Raw genomic sequence first — 21,135 nt, 5'->3', positions numbered from 1 at the left:
CGCGGACTCTTATGTCCTTTAAATCAAACCATGGTTCCGGGTTATTATACCGCCCAAAAAAAAACAATATTATTGAGACCACTTAGTTGATACATTAAACAAGTCCCTGACAAGGAGCTTCGAAGGTAACAGGGCGATCATTATAATGACACTTCTGTCAATATCATAACAGCAGAAGATAAATTATAGCACATTGCTGTGGTAAACACAAACTATATCCTAATGTAGCTTATTGCTGCTTGGCCCTGGTATCCAAGGTAAATATGAGGTACACATTTGAACAGTTTAGGTGATATTCTTTACGCTCCTTTCATGTGTTCAACAGGTTGTTACCACAAACACGATTGCTGTGTTGCACTTGGATGGGCGCAAAGCCCTGCACACTGCGCGCTCTTCTGTGTGCAGACGGCAGGTCATAAGGATAACGATTTGCTAGATGCATAAAAGCAGCACGTCCTGTCTGAAGAGCTTTGACGTAACGCTGGGACCAAAAAAGGTGGCTGTGACAATATTTCACTGTTTAAGGCCACCAAGACCGATTTTGCACACGCACACACACGTTCTCTGGTACTCATATTCTATAGATTGGCATGGTCTGGGTGGCATAGGTGCCTGTAGGCACCAAATCGGCCATATGCCATCCACGACTCTTCACCCATTAAGGTGGCATAGAGCAGGTTCCCTAGCCAATCAGGTCTACCCTAACACACACTGGACCCTATAAATCACCCAGTGAAAATCAATGGCCTTGGTTAGCTGGGGACCTATTGTGTCCTTGAGGCCGTGAGATGAATTGAGAAGAAGGAACGAAGGAATAACATCTGTTTAAAGGAAGGAGTAGCAGAAAGGAAATAAAAACGAGCTTAAAAAACAAAACGTCGAGGTAATGACTTTTACCAAAATCAAAGAGGGGGCCAGAATCAAATCTATTCCAATGCAGCATTGTGAAGTTTTAACTTAAAACAACAATAGTTGGAAAAGGTCATAGATTCATTGTTGTCGTTGACTGATCCACCGTTCGCATAATGATGCATTTCCCTTGACGAGCTCCATTTCTCAGGCCAGTCCTCCCATTCTAATGGAGGCTGACAACACAATTGAACCGCTGTAGAGAATGGGTCAGGTTGCCATTATTCTAGATCCACAAATAGATGGATTGGTTCTAAACTCTCAGACAGTAATGAATTGCCAAGTTTAAAAACCACACCCTGTTTTGGAATTGTAATAGTTCAGATTTTTTGAGGGATCAGATTAAACCCTCTGGCCAGACTGAAGGAGTAGGAGGAAGGAAGAGCATAACAACCAGAAGGTATTGTATAGTGAAGTGAAGGATGGAGGAGGAAGAGCATAGAGGGCAGAGGGCATTGTCGTACGTTGGAAAGCATGACGAATCCATCTGCACTGTTGGTTGAGGGACAAGCGTTGTGTAGAAGTGATGCCACCAGTTAGAAGACAATGGGGCAGAGAGAGAAGATTGGAGAGGGAGACAGGCTGTGGATGAACACAGGGGACAGAGTGATGAGATGTTTGGATAAGGAGAAGAGGATGATTTACTGGTGTTAATGAGGAACGGAGAGAAGGTAGCGTAGACAGTGTTTGGAGACAGGTATGAGAGACATCGAGAGTAGCACTGAGGAGGAATGGGTAAGGGGTATGCTGGCACGATGGGGCGAGGTGAGGGGTGTGTGTGTGTGAGAGCAGAGGGGGTGTGTGGATGCGTGTCAGGTCTCCAGCTTCTGAGTTGTTGCGTCGGCTCTAAGAGATGGACAGATGTGCCCGCTGTGCTTGTGAGCGTGGTGTGTGAACGAGCAGGACAGGCAGCCCCACGGCGGCCAACTGACACACACGCCCATCCACAACCGCACACACACACCATCCTAAGAGTCATCAGCTGGTTACCAGGAGACACACTGCTGAAAGGTCAGTTCTAAGGAGATCTCATCGCCTCCCTCCACCCGCCGTCATGACAACAGGGGAGGTGTGTGTGTGTGTGTGTGTGTAGGACAGGTGTGTGAGGCGTGACATGGTCGTCTTAGGGTGTGTGATCTCCATGACTGACTTGCTGCGTGTCCACAAGTTCAGTGTTTAACTGTCCTAGAAACCACACCCATCGGGGTTATCAAAGTTATACAGCAGATTTGGACCAAAATCTAAACTCAAACCAAATGGATTGCTTTATTTAAAATATTGAAAACAGAACACATGTAACATACAGTATATTGTGGCATCTGGCGCATGACTTGATAAAAGCATAACAAAAGGAGTACATTCTTTTCATTATTAAGCTGAAATGTTAAGGACAGCTGTCAGGAAGCGTGCGTTTCCGAGGCACGTTTAAATATAACACTTTCAGTAAAGACTCAGGCTATCAATGGCTATTCTATGGCTTGTCCCAGATTGTTGCGGACATATTTCAAAGACACTTGACAAAATGGAACAATCAAAATACTCCAGTATCTCCAGGTCATTGAAAAGACTTGGACAACGGTTTTACAAAGTGGATTATGACCGAGCACCGTACCAGACTATAGTGGATTGCAACTTTAGGACGCCATATTGTTTCAGTGTTATGTCCCATATGACTGATATCTGAGGTACATGGCCACCCCATTGTTGAAAGCTACTTGTTATCCTTTATAAAAATGAGCTCTGGGGGCATTTTGGCCACTGCTGGCTCCCATAGCTCGTAGACAGCGAACATGTTCAATTGACCACAAGAGACAGTGTGGATACATATCCCTGTGTTAGAAAACAAGACTAAGAAGAGCAAATGCAGGAAAAGGTAACAGTCAGTGACTTTATACCCCTCTACTCCCCTCGAGGGCAGGATACTACAGATGCAGTTAAGACCCTTTAAAGCCGTCTAAAATCCCTCCATCCACTCGGGCTGCAGCGGCTGCCTTTACACAACCTGTCTCACTACAGTGGAGACAAGGAGTCACCAGGGAGTGCTGGAGGGGTCGGATATGAACATCTCCAAAATGGCCTGCTCTCCTTCCTAAACCCCCCCCCCAACTCTCCTCCCTCACCCGGCGTCCCTCCCCTCACCCCCTCCCCTCGCTCGCTCTCTGGTAAGCTGGATCAAATCAAATGCGGGGTGAAGCTAATGCCGTCTCTCTGGTGGTTACTCTACAAGGCGTTTTGTGTCGGCAGATAGCTACACAAATTAGCATTGTTTCACAATAGTCTCCCCCACCAGGACAAGCTAATTCAGTTACTGTGGGACCACAGGGGCCAGAGCCCGTCAACCTGTGTAACGACTTCACCACTACACATATGGCTTGGGAAATGATTTATCTTCCAAATTAAGTTAAGAAACAAATTGCTGATGGTTTAAAATCACACTGTCCGAGAAAAAAGTTAATAAAAGACGCTTTATGAATTGATTTGAAGAGGATGGGTTGACTGAATCAGTCCTTTGGTCTGCTTAAAAGGGTGCTGTAATAAAATGGGCCTCTGTGGCAGTTAAAGATGCATGGTGGACTACCATTAACACTAGCGTGACATCCTGAACATAGAGCAGTATAAAATGTAGTTCTGTGTTCCTCTGATAAATACATAAAAAGGGGGCAAACAAGCAGTCAGCTCCTCCTCCTCCTCCTCTTCATCCTTCTCATCCTCCTCTCCCTCATTTGTTTTTGGCGGCCAGGGGCTTGCGGCTGATCTTTTTGGTCTTGTCGTTGTTCTTCTTCGGAGGCTCGGGGTTGGCCTGCATGTGTCGGCCGTACAGACTGTGGTAGGAGAAGAAACATGGATTTTTTGTTACTTACTCTATGTATGCATTCATGCACAGCCACACTGAATCTCAGCTCAACATCTCTTGTCCTGACTATTCTCCTCATGTATCAAACATGTACAGTATTTAATTCAACCTCTTATTAGTCTAACAATTAATTAAACGTTATTACAGCATTTATACCTATTTTTAATAAACAGGGCTAAATAAATAGGACATAATCAAAAGAGATGAAAGAGCGAGAGAGAGATGGGGAAACACTATCTATGTGAGGCTAAACAGCCCCAGTTGGGGATTATCCTGCAGAAGAACAGGGAATACACAGAGACAATTATCTTAGAACTGGGCCGCTCTGGCTAGGGAGAAAAAGAGAGGGAAGGGAAGAGGGAGGAACAGTCCTTTCCAGTCCACTACTCTTTCACTCTCTGTAAGGGAGAGCCACCCATGGGGCTGAGCAAAGTGACAGAGGGCGAGAGAGAGAGAGAGAGAGAGAGAGGGAAAGAGTGCAGAAGATAGAGAAAGAGGGATACATAGAGAGGGGTAGTGGGGGCATGAGAAGAACAAGAAGGAACGGAGGCCATCGATGAAAAGATAGAGGTTGTAAACAACTGTCTGGAGAGAGGTAAAGAGGAGAGGAGGAAAAAGGAGGAACGGTAAAGAGCAGGTTGATGGACAGGAGACAGCTGAGTGCACGTTACTGCCTGGTCTGCAACCCACTTGTTGAGGGTAAATGAAGAATGCCATTTCAGAAATAGTTATAATTGCAGATTAGGAAAATGTCAAGAGTCTGATTAGCTTTATGGAAGAAGTTCAATTCTAATACAGAAATTTGAGATATAGCCATGCAGAGCTTCTCACACGCGCACACACACGCACAAAGGTGTTGACTGACTCTCACGCTGCATAAATCAAACACATTTTTCATTAATAATGTAGATAGTTAATATTTCACTTTTGACAGAGCGATATTTTTACTGTCTATCAGCATAAACATAATTCTGTTGCGGCTTCTTGCTCTAACTAACCCTTACTGTGAGGGTTAACACAGTAACCATCTGGATGACGGACCAGATGACGGACCCCCCCCCACCCCCACACACACACACACACACACCTTCAAATAGAACACCAAAATGTTGGTTTAAGTGTGGCCAAACTCAACTATGGATAGTGCACTTTAAAAAAAAATAATAATAATTTAAATGATGGTTTGTCAACATGTCATTCCTTTGAATTTCCTTCCTACTACTTATCCATAAAGTATCTACAAATCAAAAATGGAGTCTAGATTCTGTCATCCCGTCTGTCACTGTGTGATGGACGAACCTGGAATCTTCTAGCTCTACAGACACATCCCTCTGTGTTTGGCCCAGTGTCAGACCCCCCTCCTGGGGCTTGGAAGCGGTTGTACCACCCCTTCCTCCAGAGCTGCTGCCCAGCCAGGCGTGGTGCTTTGGCCCAGGAGAAGGGGGTTGGCTGGGGGCTAGGAGCCACTCCGCTGGCCCCTGGGGGCCCCCAGTGTCTGGAAGAACCAGGGTCCTAAGAGATATAGTTCTCTTTCTACTTCGACATCCAAACCATTTCGCTACCATGACCAAGAGCAGGGCCAGACTCCGGCATAAAGCCACAGCATTACCATTGGAATGCATTCACATGGCCTATGCTGTTTTACCGGTATATTACTCAACTAATAGAGAAATCAGATAAGAATGAAAGAGAGAGAGAAACACACACAAGAGGAAAAGAGGCATGTGTTCGAGTATATAAGAGAGCAGGGATCTAGCGGAACGGAGAAGGGGGGTGACTGATGGAGGGAGCTGCTTAAAAGAGCAGGTTTACTCATTTTGTCAATAACATGTAGTGGGGCGCAGCACTCAGTAGTGTCATAACAAGCCACTGTGTTTCTGCATAATTGTAGCTCTCGCCCCACTGATGGATGATTTAGAGGAAGGGGATGCAGAGAGGAAGAGAAAACAATCCATTGTGTCATGAAGAAAAAATCAATCTGAGGAGAATAATACCCCCAAATGAATGATGGAGTGTTTTGGATCAAGGGAGTCACTAAAGAGGAGGGCTAGGAACTGTATGAACAATTGCTAGGGTGTAGGCCAGGGCAATATGATAAAGATGTGTTTGGAAATGTAGTACACTAATTATAGTGAACAAAAATATAAAGTGTTGGTCCCATGTTTCATGAGCTGCAATAAAAAGATCCCAGTAACTTTCCACACGCATAAAAAGCTTATTTCTCTCCAACTTTGTGCACAAATGTGCTTACATCCCTCTTAGTGAGAATTTCTCCTTTGCCACAATAATCCAGCCACCTGCCAGATGTGGCATATAAAGAAGCTGGGGAAAAAGCAGCATGATCATTACATAGGTGCACCTTGTGCTGGGTACAAAAGGCCACTCTAAAATGTACAGTTGTCACAACACAATGACACAAATGTCTCAAATTTTGGAGGGAGCATGCAATTGGCATGTTGACTGCAGGAATGTGCACCAGAGCTGTTGCCAGATAATTTAATGTTAATTTCTCTACCATAAGCCACCATCATTTTAGAGAATTTGGCAGTACGTCCAAACGGCCTTACAACCGCAGACGATTTGTAACCACACCAGGCCAGAACCTCCACATCCGGTTACTTCACCTGCAGGATCGTCTAAGACCAGCCACACGGACAGATGATAAAACTGGAGTACTTGTCTGTAATAAAGCCCTTTTGTGTGGAAAAACAAATTATGATTGGCTGGGCCTGGCTCCCCAGCGGTTGGGCCTACGCCCTCCCAGGCCCACCCATGGCAGCGCCCCTGCCCAATCACGTGAAACCATAGATTAGGGCCTAATGAATGTATTTAAAATTGACACATTTCCTTATATGAACTGTAACACAGTAAAATCTTTGACATTTTTGCGTTTATATTTTTGTTCAGTATATTTTGAAACTCAAAGATGACCCCAAGTTAAAACACATACAGTAACACCAGTAACATTTCATTTGAAAGCATACTAATGCCTACATTGGGTTGTTATAAACATGACTTAAAGCTTGATATAATATATCATGAACGTTGACAACAACATATCGTCTCATTGGCGGTCTCGGCATTACATCTAGTATGAAGCATGATAGGTTGAAACTTCGCAGGGTTTGCAAGACTACATCAGGTCTTACAAATGTCATTGGCAAAGTTTCACAAAAAAAAAAATGTCATTTTCAGTCTCGAATGTCCTCGTAAAGGCTCTGTTACCAGGATGACTGTTATGGTGTGGAGGTCATACAGTGTAACATAGTTGATGTAGCCTGGCTGTGTGTGATGTTGTTGGGAGTCATCTGAAGGAGTGGTAGAGTTGGTTTATTCCCCATCGAGACATGCAGATAGAGGCTGATCAGACCGGGGCTTGTCAGAAGGATCAGTGTTGACAGAAACACGTATACAGACACACAACACTGTTTTAGGAGTTAATTGGTCTTGTTTTACATTGGTCTGATGAGGTGGAGAGAGGTGAGAGGTGGAGGGGAGGAAAGGGGAGAGGAAGCTGCGGTGGGATCAACAAAGCATACCTCCTCCCCCCGGCCATCCCGCCCTCTCGCTCTCCCCCACCCTCCTTTCAACCCCCCTTTTCCCTCCATCCATCAATCCCCAGCCCCCTCTCTCCCGCTCTCTTTCTGACAGTCTCAGAGGAATGACATGGCAGAGGAACATGAGTGGAATACTGAGGAACCACGAGGAAGATGTGGGGGAGGGGGTAGACATGGGGGAGAAAAGAGGGAGACACAGCAAAGATATGCTCTATCATGCCACCTGAACAGCATGCTATTGTTTCTCTGCTCTGGGCTAGAGAGCCGCTTTCCCGAGGGCATCCCGCGGGCCCCGACAGAGAGCATTGCGGCAAAGTCTACATTTTTCATGCTGCACAGCGGGAGTGGGCGGTCAGACAGACAACTTTGGGATGAAAATATATCTTTGCGCCACAGATTATTTAGAACGGTTGTCTTTCTGTTTGTTATGTGTTAACTATTGTATTAAAGCACCTCTGTCGTACTATTCACACACTCTCATAGGATAATTCTGCCTCAAGTTCAGTAACCTACCTCTCCTCTATTGTTGGAGCGTGCAAGGTCAAATGCAGCTATGCGTGGTCTCACTTAAATAGCCTGTCTTTCCATGGAAATTAACTTCTAAATATAATAGGCTGGGTTAGGCTTCGACATTGACTGGAAATCAATGTTGATAACACATGTATTTATGTCTACCTGCTCCTATCAAAGTTATGCAAGAATATTTCGAAAAGGTCTTTTGTTTTGTAGGCTATTTGTTATCTAGTGTGTTAAAATCCCCTCCGTCGCTACCATTATAAGATTTTGTTGGGCGTGCGAGATCAAGTACGCCCATGTTTGGTCTCAATTAAATAGCCTGTAGACTAGGTTATATGGGTGTTGAAGCACGGTGCAGTTGCCCTTAACTTCCTAAATATGATAGGCTCATTTAGACTCCGACTGGAAATAAATACTGATAACACATGTATTTTACTCTGCTTGCAAATCATCCTGCTCTGAAGAATCATCCAGTTATGCAAAATGTAGCTCAAGTCAATTAAGTATCCACTCTCCTTTATAACTAGGTCTACCCAATTGGATGACATAGCCCAATAAATACCGATATAATGGGCCACGTGAGAGGACTCCCAAGTGGTGCAGTGGTCTAAGACACTGCATCACAGAGCTAGCTGTGCCACTAGAGATCCTGGTTTGAGTCCAGGCTCTGTCGCAGCCGGCCGCGACCGGGAGACCCATGGGGCAGCACACAATTGGCTCAGCGTCGTCTGGGTTAGGGGAGGGTTTGGCCGGCCGGGATGATCTTGTCCCATTGCGCTCTAGCGGCTCCTGTGGCGGGCAGGGCACAATGCACGCTGACATGGTCGCCAGGTGCACAGTGTTTCCTCCGACACATTGGTGCGGCTGCCTTCCGGGTTAAGCGGGCGTTGTGACCTTCGCCTTTCCCGAGTCCATACGAGAGTTGCAGCAATGGGACCAGACTAACTGAGGAGAATTTTCTTACAAAAAATCTCTAGTTTTTGAACCTATTTCTTGGGCTATTTTTGATCTTGATGGCAAAATGGCTGGGACCGTGGCTGCAAAACGAACAGCATCACATAGCGGGAAAATTTTGAATTTAGGTGTAAGAGCAGCCGTTTAATTTGATAACCCCTGTAGGTCTAATCCCTTAGATCACAAAATCTACTGAGCTAAAATCTGGAATTGCTTTAAGATGGTCAAAAAATGTATAATTTAGCCATTTGATTTAGAAATTTAGGACCTGCAGGTATAATTTATTTTTTGCCGAAACATTGAATTATACCTAAACTGCTATAGCCCATAGAAAAGCATTGAATAACACGTCCATAAATTGCAAAAAAAAAGACAGTCAAAAAATCTCTCAAAGGAACAAGGTTTTGAAGTGTCTGTCCTATATCTATGAGATATGAGAAAACTTCGATTCAATGTTTAGACCCAGGTTTTGGTCACGTTATTTATTTTTGGCACATTTGACGCCTTTTTCTATTTTGACAGTCGGTATGGAGTTACCTTCAGATGACTGCTGTAAAGCTTGTGGATGTCGTAGAGCCAAACAACCGACACTGTAGTGTTTGTGGGAGTCATATTAGTTTGGTGACCGTTTGAAGCTCACACGGTTTTGGTTTTACAGACTATTTAATTACGATTTTCTTGTTTGGAACCTAGTGTGTAGAAAAAGGCCATTTATGGCATGTGCACAAACTTTATAATGGCGGAGAGACGGGATTGAGCTGCAGCCACTACAATAAACTAAGTCTCTAGGATAAATACACGGCGAGCTATTCAACATTCAAAATAAAGTGACCATGTGACGCACGGGTGCGTCAATCGACATTAGTTAGCCATGTTGGCAAAAATGTATGCCCAAGTCAAGAAAGCTTACTAGCAGTTTTATTCTCCTATTTTCTACTGTAGATCTATCATTTAAAATTAGTTGATTCTGTTGTTGCTAGCAATATTCATAAAAATATTGGGGGCAAAAAGTAGACGTTCCATCCCATGGGAAAGTCTACAATGAGACTTCCCCTCTTCCTCCTTCCCTCCTGCTCCTCCATGTGCTCTGTCCTCCCACCCCCCTCTCTCTCTTCCTCACTCTGTCACAGTCTGTTGTTCACTGGAGAGGCCAGAGCCCAAGGGGAAGATGGGATATCCACAGAACTGCCCCCCCCGCCACAAACACACATACATACAGCGCAAATCATTGAGGGCCGACTAGAGTCTTGTTACCACTGTACATGGGCAGCAGCAGCAGCAGTTCTGTCTCTGCATAAACACAAAGATTTCCCATAGCATTGCAGTGAGTGGAGAGGGGACTGGACCCCTGTGAAGACTTAGGGCCATTGAAAGGGGGAGAGCAGCACAGAGAACTTAATGGGTCCTGGTGTGGTCTTAGAGACTCTTTATACGGCTTTTTCTATTTTCCATTTTACACGGCTTAAATAATCAAAGCACTTGCCAGTGTGTGTCCATAGGTTCTCTCTCTCTTGATAATTGTGCAGCACCTTGGGTCATTGATCTGATATCTGGTGTTCTGTATTAGAGCTGGGGGATATGGACAACAACAACAAAAAAATGCAATAAATGGCCTAAATTGATGCGATAACAATAAATACACTAAAAGTTTATAGCAATGTACACCAAAGTATTTATATTTTTTATTATCCTTTAAACTACGACTACCAGTTTGATAGTTATTGCCATCAATTGTCCCATTAACAAATCACACATATTAGCAAACTTAATCCATTATAAATTGCTAGTATAGGCTGCTTATTGTAAGGAAAATGCCTATGATAAGTATGGTCAGTGTCGAAGACGTTCAGTTAATCGTCCCAGCTCTATCCTTTATCATCCTGTTCCACTTTTTATTTTTTTGTTTAATCATTTTTTAGGGGTCCTTTTTTACCCCTTTTTCTCCCCAATTTCATGATATCCAATTGGTAGTTACAGTCTTGTCCCATCGCTGAAACCCCCGTATGGATGCGGGAGAGGCGAAGGTCGAGAGCCATGCGTCCTATGAAACACGACCCTGCCAAGCCGCACTGCTTCTTGACACACTGATCGCTTAACCCGGAAAACAACTGCGCCAATGTGTTGGAAGAAACACCGTACAACTGGCGACCATGTCAGCATGCATTGTACCCGGCACACCACAAGGAGTCGCTAGAGTGCGATGGAACAAGGACATCCCGGCCTGCCAAACCCTCCCCTAACACGGACGATGCTGGGCCAATTGTGCGCCGCCTCATGGGTTTCCAGGTTGCGGCCGGCTGGCAACACGGCCTCGGGATCAAACCCGGGTCTTTTGTGATGCCTAAAGCACAGCAATGCAGTGCCTTAGACCACTGTGCCACTCGGGAGGCCATTCCATTTTCAGTTTTACAGTTATTTTATGGCATTACTATAGGTTTTACAGATGGAAATATACTTCTGAGTGAAATCAAGATCTACCATTTCTATCAATTGCTATAGTTATAAGAAGTTAATTCAAACTCATATGGCGCCTAGAAATACGTACAAACTCTTACTTTTGTCATTTAGCAGAAGCTCTCATCCAGAGTGACTTACAGTCCAGTACATTCAACTAAGGTTAATAGGAGGGAAACAACCACATATCACAGTCAATGCAAATTTCCAAGTATACCTTTCTCTGTACTATGCATCGAAATCTGCATACCTCAGAGAAGACAGTATCTATAGGTCAGGTCAAATGGGGTGAGAGATCACTGGAGTCCCATCACTTCTCATTAGCCGGGCCTCGAGGACAGCTCTATAACACGGGCCCCTGAGTGGCCAGGGGCCTCCTACAGGTTATCAATCAGACGCCTCATTAAAAGGACAAACATACAGGGGCCTCGTCTCTCTAGCTTTGCTCTCTCTCTGCCCCACTCGCTCTCTCTCCTTTTTTCTCTCAGTTCCCGTAATGAATGGAGACAAGGGGCCAATCGAGGGCCCCAAACAGCACGATTGAGGCCCCTGTGAGGAAGAAAAATCAGAGAAATCAATGATGTAACAATAACACAAATTAGCCTATGTACAACATGCATTATTAACGAAGTAGCCATCCACTTCTATGGCACAAATACAGTCCAACAACCTCATATACACAGTAGTAGGCCTGCACTAATTGCCTAGAATGATACACGACTCATGAGGATCTACATTAGGGTCATTGGAATTATCATTTCTCTCAGGGGTATACGCATTACAATACATTGGTGCTATGAGTTGTGTAAAAGCAGAGGTAGAATATCCCAAATTGTTCTTACCCTCGTTGGTGCCACACGTAGGCATAGCAGTGGGCTGGTCAGTCAGCAACAATAGACTGTTCGATCATCCTTAAGGTTACAGCTAACGATGTGGGCAGGCAGGGAGGAGAGTAGGAGTGGAGGGAAGATCTGTCATAGGCTGGGAGCACAGCTCGTTTGTCATGCGTCTTAATTATTGTCATTTAGTCTCATCGAGCCTCCCCATGGATTTCCTGTGGCCTTGTCACTATGGATTTAGGCTGAGGCAGGGAGCTGGACAGTTTATTCTATCCCTGTGGTTTGTGGTTATATACCATAACAGGGTCTGATGTACTGTGGTTATACACTATACAGGGTCTGTATACTGTAGGACAGTATGGAAAACGATCTGCAATCTGCCACTACAAGACAATAACAAGCCAGGTCTTCACTGTCCTCCTCCGCACGTTGTCATCTTTCTTCACAGAAGAGAAGTGTTTTTCTTTCTAATGGGCAAACTCTAGATCTGTGAGTATACAGTCGATTTTGGACATTCAGGTTTCAACTATCACTGACTGCTTCAGTCCGCACTGAGATTGACAAAGTTTACTTACAGCTCAACAGCCATTTCACCAGCCTCATACACTGACAGCTGCACTACTGGCTCCAGACACATACTAGTCACAGAGGGAGTAAAGACCCAAATGGCAGCCGTACCCAGTAGCCAGTGGGCCCCTGTCCACCCATGTCAGCGAGGCGGGCATATTCATTAATGCATGAATATAATTAGCTCGGAGGATGAAAGTCTGAAAACTCTTCTGAGCACATTCAGCAGAATTAACGAACTAGGGCTAGCTAGCCATGCAGAATCGCCTGATAAAATATGCTAAGGTAAAGTGTGTGTGTGTGTTGGGGGAGGGGGGATGTTAGTTAGCTACACCAGAGAGAAGCTTAGTGCAAAGGATTTTCCTCCCCTCTCCTACTGTGCCGTTATGACACGAATGTGTTAGTTGAATTCAGAGTTATCAACACATGATAACATCATCTATCACCTTGCCTCTCTCATTGTACTTTCTGAGGTCAGACTCAAAATAAAACTCAAAAGTCCTACAAAGATAACTCCAGAGGTCTATGGTTTAAAAACACATCATTTTAAATATCACGTGACTGACACAGCCATTGCCCTATGGTCAAAGGTAGTGCATTACATAGGGTACCATTTAGATGGCAGACTCAGCGGGTGGATTTGTAAAGTGCTGAGCACCTGTGTCTAGACCAGACAAACCCTGATTGGTTCCTAATGATCCGAATGCCCACACAGCATTGAGGAGAACACTTCCTAATAGGTTTAAAGTAATTTTTAACTGATACACCTAGAGCCTACTTAGCTTCAGTCTCTGGCTGAAGCCAGCAGTAGTAGTTTCACAGCAGGTGTGTGTGTGTGTGTACCTGTCATGCATATTTCATACGGAGCTTGTTAACTTGACAGAAATAATTGGCAGCCGGACTGGTGGACTGACAGACAGACAGACAGCGGCGAAGGGAAAGCCATGGCATAATCATAAAGCATTAACACATGTTAAACTCAAATTCTGCTCCCTCACACACACAACAGATTTCTCTCGCTCCGTTTCTCGCTCTTCTCTTAATGATTGCTGATAAGAGAGGGTGGCCAGTGTTCGTCACTGCACAGCTGTCCAGAGCTGACTGAGAAATGAAAACACAATTAAGACAACACACACACACTTAATTTGAAGAACTAAGAAGGACGAAGGGAAGAGAGGAGAGCGGGCACTACTTAACAGTCCATACCCTCCTCCTTAAAACACACGCTCCTAAACAGATGAGTATAATGGTGCTGCACTATGGTTTGGGGCTTCAGAAAACCACAGAAGACTGAAGACACAGCAATTTCTGGATACTATTGACAACGCCGAGAGAAAGCAGTGATCGTGATAGAAGAGACCTTAGTGGAGTGAAGGTAGGGTTAAACTATACTCATGCAGAATGTCTAATGCTCTATAGTGTAGTACCAACTGCAATGGATTCTTTGTTCAAGAGGACATACCAAGAAGTACAACATTTTCTGCCATGCGTTGCATTGAAAAGCACACTGGTACTCTTATCCCTGAGCAAGCAATGAAAGTAAACTCCATGACATGTTAGGGAGTAAACTGATGTAGAGAGAAGGGAAGAGGGAGAAAGAGAGCTAGATGGAGGCAGAGTAAGAGAAGGGAAATGGGAGTGAGAGAAGGAGGAATAGAGAGTGAGTCTTGAGTAGTGGTGTCTGAAGGACACTGAGGAAAGTGAGAAGGAGGCTGCTGTGCGTATGAATCCTTCGGAGACCAGACACAACCCGGAGGTCTGTTAACGCCTGTCTAATGTGAGATAACCGTTACCCCCACACACACACACACACACACAAGACCTGGGTTCAAAGACATGCATATTTAATTATTAGTTACTTAAAAACTTATTTTCTGTGTATTTTCAAATAATGTGCCCAAATCAGGTACTTCAATTTGAAGTATTTGAAAGTATTTTCAAATGACTTCCTATAAATACTTTTTTCCAAATACCACACAGACATTGGTTCAAAACATTTGGGAGCATTTAAATATTTTCTATTTGAAAATACACTGTGTATTTAAATATTTTCAAATACATGCCAACACATTTCAAGTGTATTTCCAAATATATTCCAATATTCAACTACTACCTTCAAAATGTCTTTGAAAGTCATTTCAAAACCCTAAATAGAATTTGAACCCAGGTCTGACTGACACACACACACACACACACACACACACACACACGGAAGGGGACCAGTAAAGTGAAAGTACAGTAATAACACCATCCCCCACAAAGTCTGCACCTCGTTAACACACTAACAGAGAATGAGGATCACATTGTCTGAATAGCCTATTTAAAATCCACCTCACAGTGATTTCACATAGAGTGCTACAGCACACCATGTCCATGACGAGCATAACCCATGTAACAACTGAGTAGACTCAAAGAGACAAAACCTATTCACTCCTAGCTAATGAGTAATTTAAAAAAAACTTTTAACACAAAAAAGCTAGCATGACATCTCAATAAATTGTGGAAGACTTGCGACTACGGGAACTTCTGCAAGCAAATGCTTATTTTCTCTCTTGGAGAAATGTATTTTCCACTTTACAGAAGAGGACGTAAGCTGACTGACAAGGAAGGAAGAAACATTGCCGCATCTTTGCCAGCTCATAATAGATTTAGGCCTAGAGGCCTTGAATTCTGTACCAAGGAGAACACTAAACGAAGGCACAGTTGAGGTACTTTATACAAATACAAAACACTATATAATACAAAATATTAGCAGGAACAATCATCGATCGTGACACTTGCAATCGGTCCCCTGCAATACCAAATAAAAATGCCAGTATCAACAGCAGACCGTGACGTTTCCAACAGCACATTCACCACTACTTTTGTCTTGATGAATCAGCGAATCGATGAGGAAATATAAAGATGACTTATGAGACAGATAAAGCGAGAGGTCTAGTATAATCTCAGCGGCAGGGACGCCGGTTTGACTTGGCCTGTCTGAGTAGTGATTTATGGTACGCTGCATTTTCATTGACCAGCAGCGTTTAACATCATCACTGATGCAGACAGCATTGATTGTGCATCAAACCTGCCGTTGGTAATATATGCCAGTCTTCAACACCATACGTCTGATGCAGACAGCATTGGGGTGTATCAAACCTGTCGTTGGTGAGTGGCCAGCGCTACATTAGCATACGCCTATCAAAACACAGAGGGAAACGTTCAAGAAAACGTACACTTTGTAAACGGAACGCTAAAATAAGTGTACTATTTTGGATTGACAGAAACTGCTGTTGGTTTGATTGCAACAAAAGGTGTAACTATGAGCATCACAGTGCCAAGATGCATATTGTATGCCTGCAGAATCTACTACAGTTCAACAGTAGAGTGGGATGCCATAGCTTTGGATAAACCCAGACAGACATGTCCTTGCACCAGGTCACAGAGGCACATATTCACACAAGAAGATAAGTTCCAGTGTGTGGGTCGAGTCTCTCTGAAGAAGTAGGATCAGCTGGATATGAAAGTTTTCAACAAAGGGATTTGTTCTGCGTCCGCCTCACAATGACGGCCTACTAAACCATCCCTAACCCAGGTGACACTGGCCCAATTTTTCGCCGCCTCAACCTGGACTGTATCTCTGGTCTTCTAGTTTAATATTAAAAAAAAAAAAAAAATCTTCATTTAACTAGGCAAGTCAGTTAAGAACAAATTCTTATTTTACAATGACAGCATACCCCGGCCAAACCCTCCCCTAACCCAGGCGACGCTGGCCCAGTTTTGCACCGCCCTATGGGACTCCCGATCACGACCGGTTGTGATACAGCCCGGGATCGAACCAGGGTCCGTAGGGACGCCTCTAGCACTGAGATGCAGTGCCTTACGCTTTGAACTCACCGCCAGAGTCCTTGTGCAACATAGCACGCAGCATCATCTGAATATGTGCGCAACAATAGTTCATCATTCACCTTCTGCTGCCATTTCTGTCAAGCTGTCTACACAGTTTGACACATGCATTCTTTAAACCCAACGTATGCACCACACAGAACGCATTGCAACTGCCTCTGCAAACGCAACGCTGCAAAGGCAAACGCTGCAAAGGCAAACGCTGCAAAGGCAAACGCTGCAAAGGCAAACGCTGCAAAGGCAAACGCTGCAAGGCAAACGCTGCAAAGGCAAACGCTGCAAAGGCAAACGCTGCAAAGGCAAACGCTGCAAAGGCAAACGCTGCAAGGCAAACGCTGCAAAGGCAAACGCTGCAAAGGCAAACGCTGCAAAGGCAAACGCTGCAAAAAGGCAAACGCTGCAAAGGCAAACGCTGCAAAGGCAAACGCTGCAAAGGCAAACGCTGCAAAGGCAAACGCTGCAAAGGCAAACGCTGCAAAGGCAAACGCTGCAAGGCAAACGCTGCAAAGGCAAACGCTGCAAGGCAAACGCTGCAAAGGCAAACGCTGCAAGGCAAACGCTGCAAAGGCAAACGCTGCAAAGGCAAACGCTGCAAAGGCAAACGCTGCAAAGGCAAACGCTGCAAAGGCAAACGCTGCAAAGGCAAACGCTGCAAAGGCAAACGCTGCAAAGGCAAACGCTGCAAAGGCAAACGCTGCAAAGGCAAACGCTGCAAAGGCAAACGCTGCAAAGGCAAACGCTGCAAAGGCAAACGCTGCAAACGCAACGCTGCAAGGCAAACGCTGCAAGGCAAACGCTGCAAACGCAACGCTGCAAAGGCAAACGCTGCAAAGGCAAACGCTGCAAAGGCAAACGCTGCAAAGGCAAACGCTGCAAGGCAAACGCTGCAAAGGCAAACGCTGCAAAGGCAAACGCTGCAAAGGCAAACGCTGCAAAGGCAAACGCTGCAAAGGCAACGCTGCAAAGGCAAACGCTGCAAAGGCAAACGCTGCAAAGGCAAACGCTGCAAAGGCAAACGCTGCAAGGCAAACGCTGCAAAGGCAAACGCTGCAAAGGCAAACGCTGCAAAGGCAAACGCTGCAAAGGCAAACGCTGCAAAGGCAAACGCTGCAAAGGCAAACGCTGCAAGGCAAACGCTGCAAAGGCAAACGCTGCAAAGGCAAACGCTGCAAAGGCAAACGCTGCAAAGGCAAACGCTGCAAGGCAACGCTGCAAGGCAAACGCTGCAAAGGCAAACGCTGCAAGGCAAACGCTGCAAACGCAACGCTGCAAGGCAAACGCTGCAAATGCAACGCTGCAAACGCAACGCTGCAAGGCAAACGCTGCAACGCTGCAAACGCAACGCTGCAAGGCAACGCTGCAAACGCAACGCTGCAAGGCAAACGCTGCAAACGCAACGCTGCAAGGCAACGCTGCAAACGCAACGCTGCAAGGCAACGCTGCAAACGCAACGCTGCAAGGCAACGCTGCAAACGCAACGCTGCAAGGCAAACGCTGCAAACGCAACGCTGCAAGGCAAACGCTGCAAACGCAACGCTGCAAGGCAAACGCTGCAAACGCAACGCTGCAAGGCAACGCTGCAAACGCAACGCTGCAAGGCAAACGCTGCAAGGCAAACGCTGCAAGGCAAACGCTGCAAACGCAACGCTGCAAGGCAAACGCTGCAAACGCAACGCTGCAAGGCAAACGCTGCAAACGCAACGCTGCAAGGCAAACGCTGCAAACGCAACGCTGCAAGGCAACGCTGCAAACGCAACGCTGCAAGGCAACGCTGCAAACGCAACGCTGCAAGGCAACGCTGCAAACGCAACGCTGCAAGGCAAACGCTGCAAACGCAACGCTGCAGGGCAACGCTGCAGGGCAAACGCAACGCTGCAGGGCAAACGCAACGCTGCAGGGCAAACGCAACGCTGCAGGGCAAACGCAACGCTGAAAGGCAAACGCAAAGCTGCAGGGCAAACGCAACGTTTCATTGGAAATTAATGCAATTCTGGTGTACTGAAATGTAATGGCGCTGTTGGTGTGATCACGTTAGACCGCTGCGCCACTCGGGAGCCCAGAAGTTAGGTACAGTACATAGAGCAATGGACAAGGCTAGTTCAACTGTGCCATCTAAGAACATACCTGGTACAGTACAAACCAAAACTACGGGTTTCAAATGCATAGATAATGTTTAAGTGTGTAAATAGCTTTGGAATGGGCCGATACTGTACTACAATACCAGTCCCCAGTCACAGACAGACAAAATGAATGCCTCAAGCCCGTCATAGTAATTGATCTGATTCTGGGTTAATAGAACCAACTAGACAGACAGACATTAACTAGAATGACCTGACTGGGTTGTTCCAGAAACAAAGACTCCAAAATAAAACTGCCCTCTATAAGAGGACTAAAATTAGCCTCACCATCCACACACAGGAAGTCTCTGCTCTTTTAAACAGAAAAACATATTACAAGAGAGAGCGAGACACAGAGAGAGAAAGAGAGACAAATAGAGAGTGTGTGTGTGAGCGCAAGGTTTTAGAGTAAAGATGGGCTCAGCAGTGAACAGACAGTAGAGGTAACTCAAAGCAGACATCGACAGCTCCAGGGCTTGTCAGACAGGGCTGTGCTGTTGTTGGGAGTGTTATTTCATGCTGTTAGCTCTGGTCTCTGGGTAGCTCCCACCAAACTAACTCCCTATTGCTGCCCTATACTTATCTATAACTGGGTTAACTTGCTAACTAGCAAAGAATATCAACAAATGTGCACACTTGCGGCACTGATCTGAAAAGCAGATTCACTTCTGGGCGATTGAAAGACCTCTCGTGGACTACACACGCCAATAGAATCTGGCTCTGCCTACAACAAAATCACACACTCAATCTTGCAAAGTTAGATTTGTTTTGGTTTGTTGCATTGAAAAGTGGCTGATATAATGTTGATTCGATCACAGGAAAAAAACGTTGATCTGTATTGTGCAAACTAATGGGGCGAACTCAGTGAAGCTCAATCTCCTCTTGCGTCTCTGCGTGGGCTGGCGTTTCTTCTGTTTGCCAGTCCTGGAGGAGGTGCGTGGTTTAGAGAGAACATTGCCTCCCACCAATGGCCAAGTCTTACAGGTCTGTATCACCTTCCTCCTCCAGCTCTCCATCCTTGTGTCTGGGGCTGGCACTGAGGGAGTCTGGGACGTAGACAGCTGGTGCCGGGGTCAGAGCCTAGAGACATCCGCCATTATGCAGGAAGTGACATCATACGCTTCTTTATTTATCCCCCTTTTACACCTGACATTGGGATGGAAATCCATAGAGCCCTGAGCAGGAGGACAACGCAACAGAAACCGAAAGCTACTGTACACCATCCGTAGAGGAACGGACAAACTCCCTCAGGTCTATAAGAGTGAGTGGGTCTCGGCTGGAGGATTGCGTTGAAGTGGTAGTCCAGTAGCTCAATGGACAGAACGAGAAAAGAGGTAAGGAGAGGACAGAGAATCCACGCATCCCTCGCACTGTCCCTTATGAGAAGTAAAGGTTTGAGGGCCCAGGAGAGAGCAGGGCAGGGCGAGGGTCCAACAACACCATGATACAGCCACAAGACCAGCAGGACACGGAGACAGTCACACGAATTAAAGTCCTTAACACACACACACACACGTCCCATTCTCTCCTCTTAGAGCCCTCTCCCTCAGTAGGTCGGAGTCAGTGAGTCCACTACTGCTGTAGGTGTAGGGGTGTTTGTAGATTAGACTACTTACTACTTGTAGGTCTCGGAGCGGACGTATTCAAACACATGGGAGACACCCAGCTGGAACTGGTCTGCAATGGGGGTCACCCACGGGTTATTCTCAGCCTTGAACACCTGCTTAGGCCCAGTCAGATCCAGGTTACCTGAAGAGAGAGAGGGGATGAACAGAGAGAGATTAGGAGATTGAGTGATATAGAAAAGAGTGTCAGAGAGGAAAGGAGAAGAGGTAACGGGTGGAGAGATGAAGGTGTGGGGAAAAGAGGAGCGAGGAAAGAGGGAGAGAAAGGGCGAAAGAGTGAACAACGTTCTGACAACATTGTGGCGCGGGCGACGGGTCACGGTGCTAATGTGGTCGATGGTAGCACCTCAGAGACCAATTAACACACATCTGACTAGCCCAGCACCGAGAGAGCTGTCTGGGCCTAAAACCTAAAACCCCTAGGTCCCCCAACCCCAACGTTATGCCTGGTCAGAGCAAGCCAACACCAGCAGCCCCATGCTAACTAGTCAGTTAGGGTTGTTCAGCTGTTCATCTATAATTGTACAGAATCTACAGTTTCACTGCTCTTGTTAATCAACTCCTTGCTTTCAGCTTTGTCTGGAATTTCTTTTAGTGAGAACGAACTAGGGTTGAATTCAGAGACTGAATGATTTGATGGTTTTACATTATGGTTAAACTGTAATAATCTGTCTGAAATACACTTTTTTTGATTTATATTACATACACTTGAAACCTCATCGCCCTTATTTATCCTCTTTTCCTTCTCACCGCTCCATCATCCCTCTCCCCTAGTTACAGGATTAGGTCGGTGTTAGTCCCTCTTCTCTCCAGTGTGGCCTCGACAGCTACAATGCCGATCTTCTATCCCCAAAC

The 21,135-nt window shown here is 45.5% G+C and overlaps 1 protein-coding gene across 1 annotated transcript in view; it reads right to left on the bottom strand.

Annotated features, from left to right (window-relative positions):
- Positions 1–2,151: 2,151 nt before the first annotated feature.
- The window catches only part of rsu1 (Ras suppressor protein 1), a 33,673-nt gene continuing 14,689 nt past the window's right edge, over positions 2,152–21,135 (bottom strand). Inside the window, exons 8-9 of the mRNA XM_042299019.1 lie at positions 20,272–20,404; positions 2,152–3,731 (exon numbers count right to left, since the gene is read on the bottom strand). Coding sequence (XP_042154953.1) covers positions 3,629–3,731; positions 20,272–20,404 — 236 coding nt within the window. The 3' untranslated portion in view covers positions 2,152–3,628. The remainder of the gene's footprint in view (positions 3,732–20,271; positions 20,405–21,135) is intronic.

The sequence above is a fragment of the Oncorhynchus tshawytscha genome, linkage group LG16 (assembly GCF_018296145.1).
Source record: "Oncorhynchus tshawytscha isolate Ot180627B linkage group LG16, Otsh_v2.0, whole genome shotgun sequence".
NCBI lineage: Eukaryota > Metazoa > Chordata > Actinopteri > Salmoniformes > Salmonidae > Oncorhynchus > Oncorhynchus tshawytscha.
Note: the sequence above shows the minus strand (reverse complement) of the source record. Positions and strands in the feature narration are given on the sequence as shown.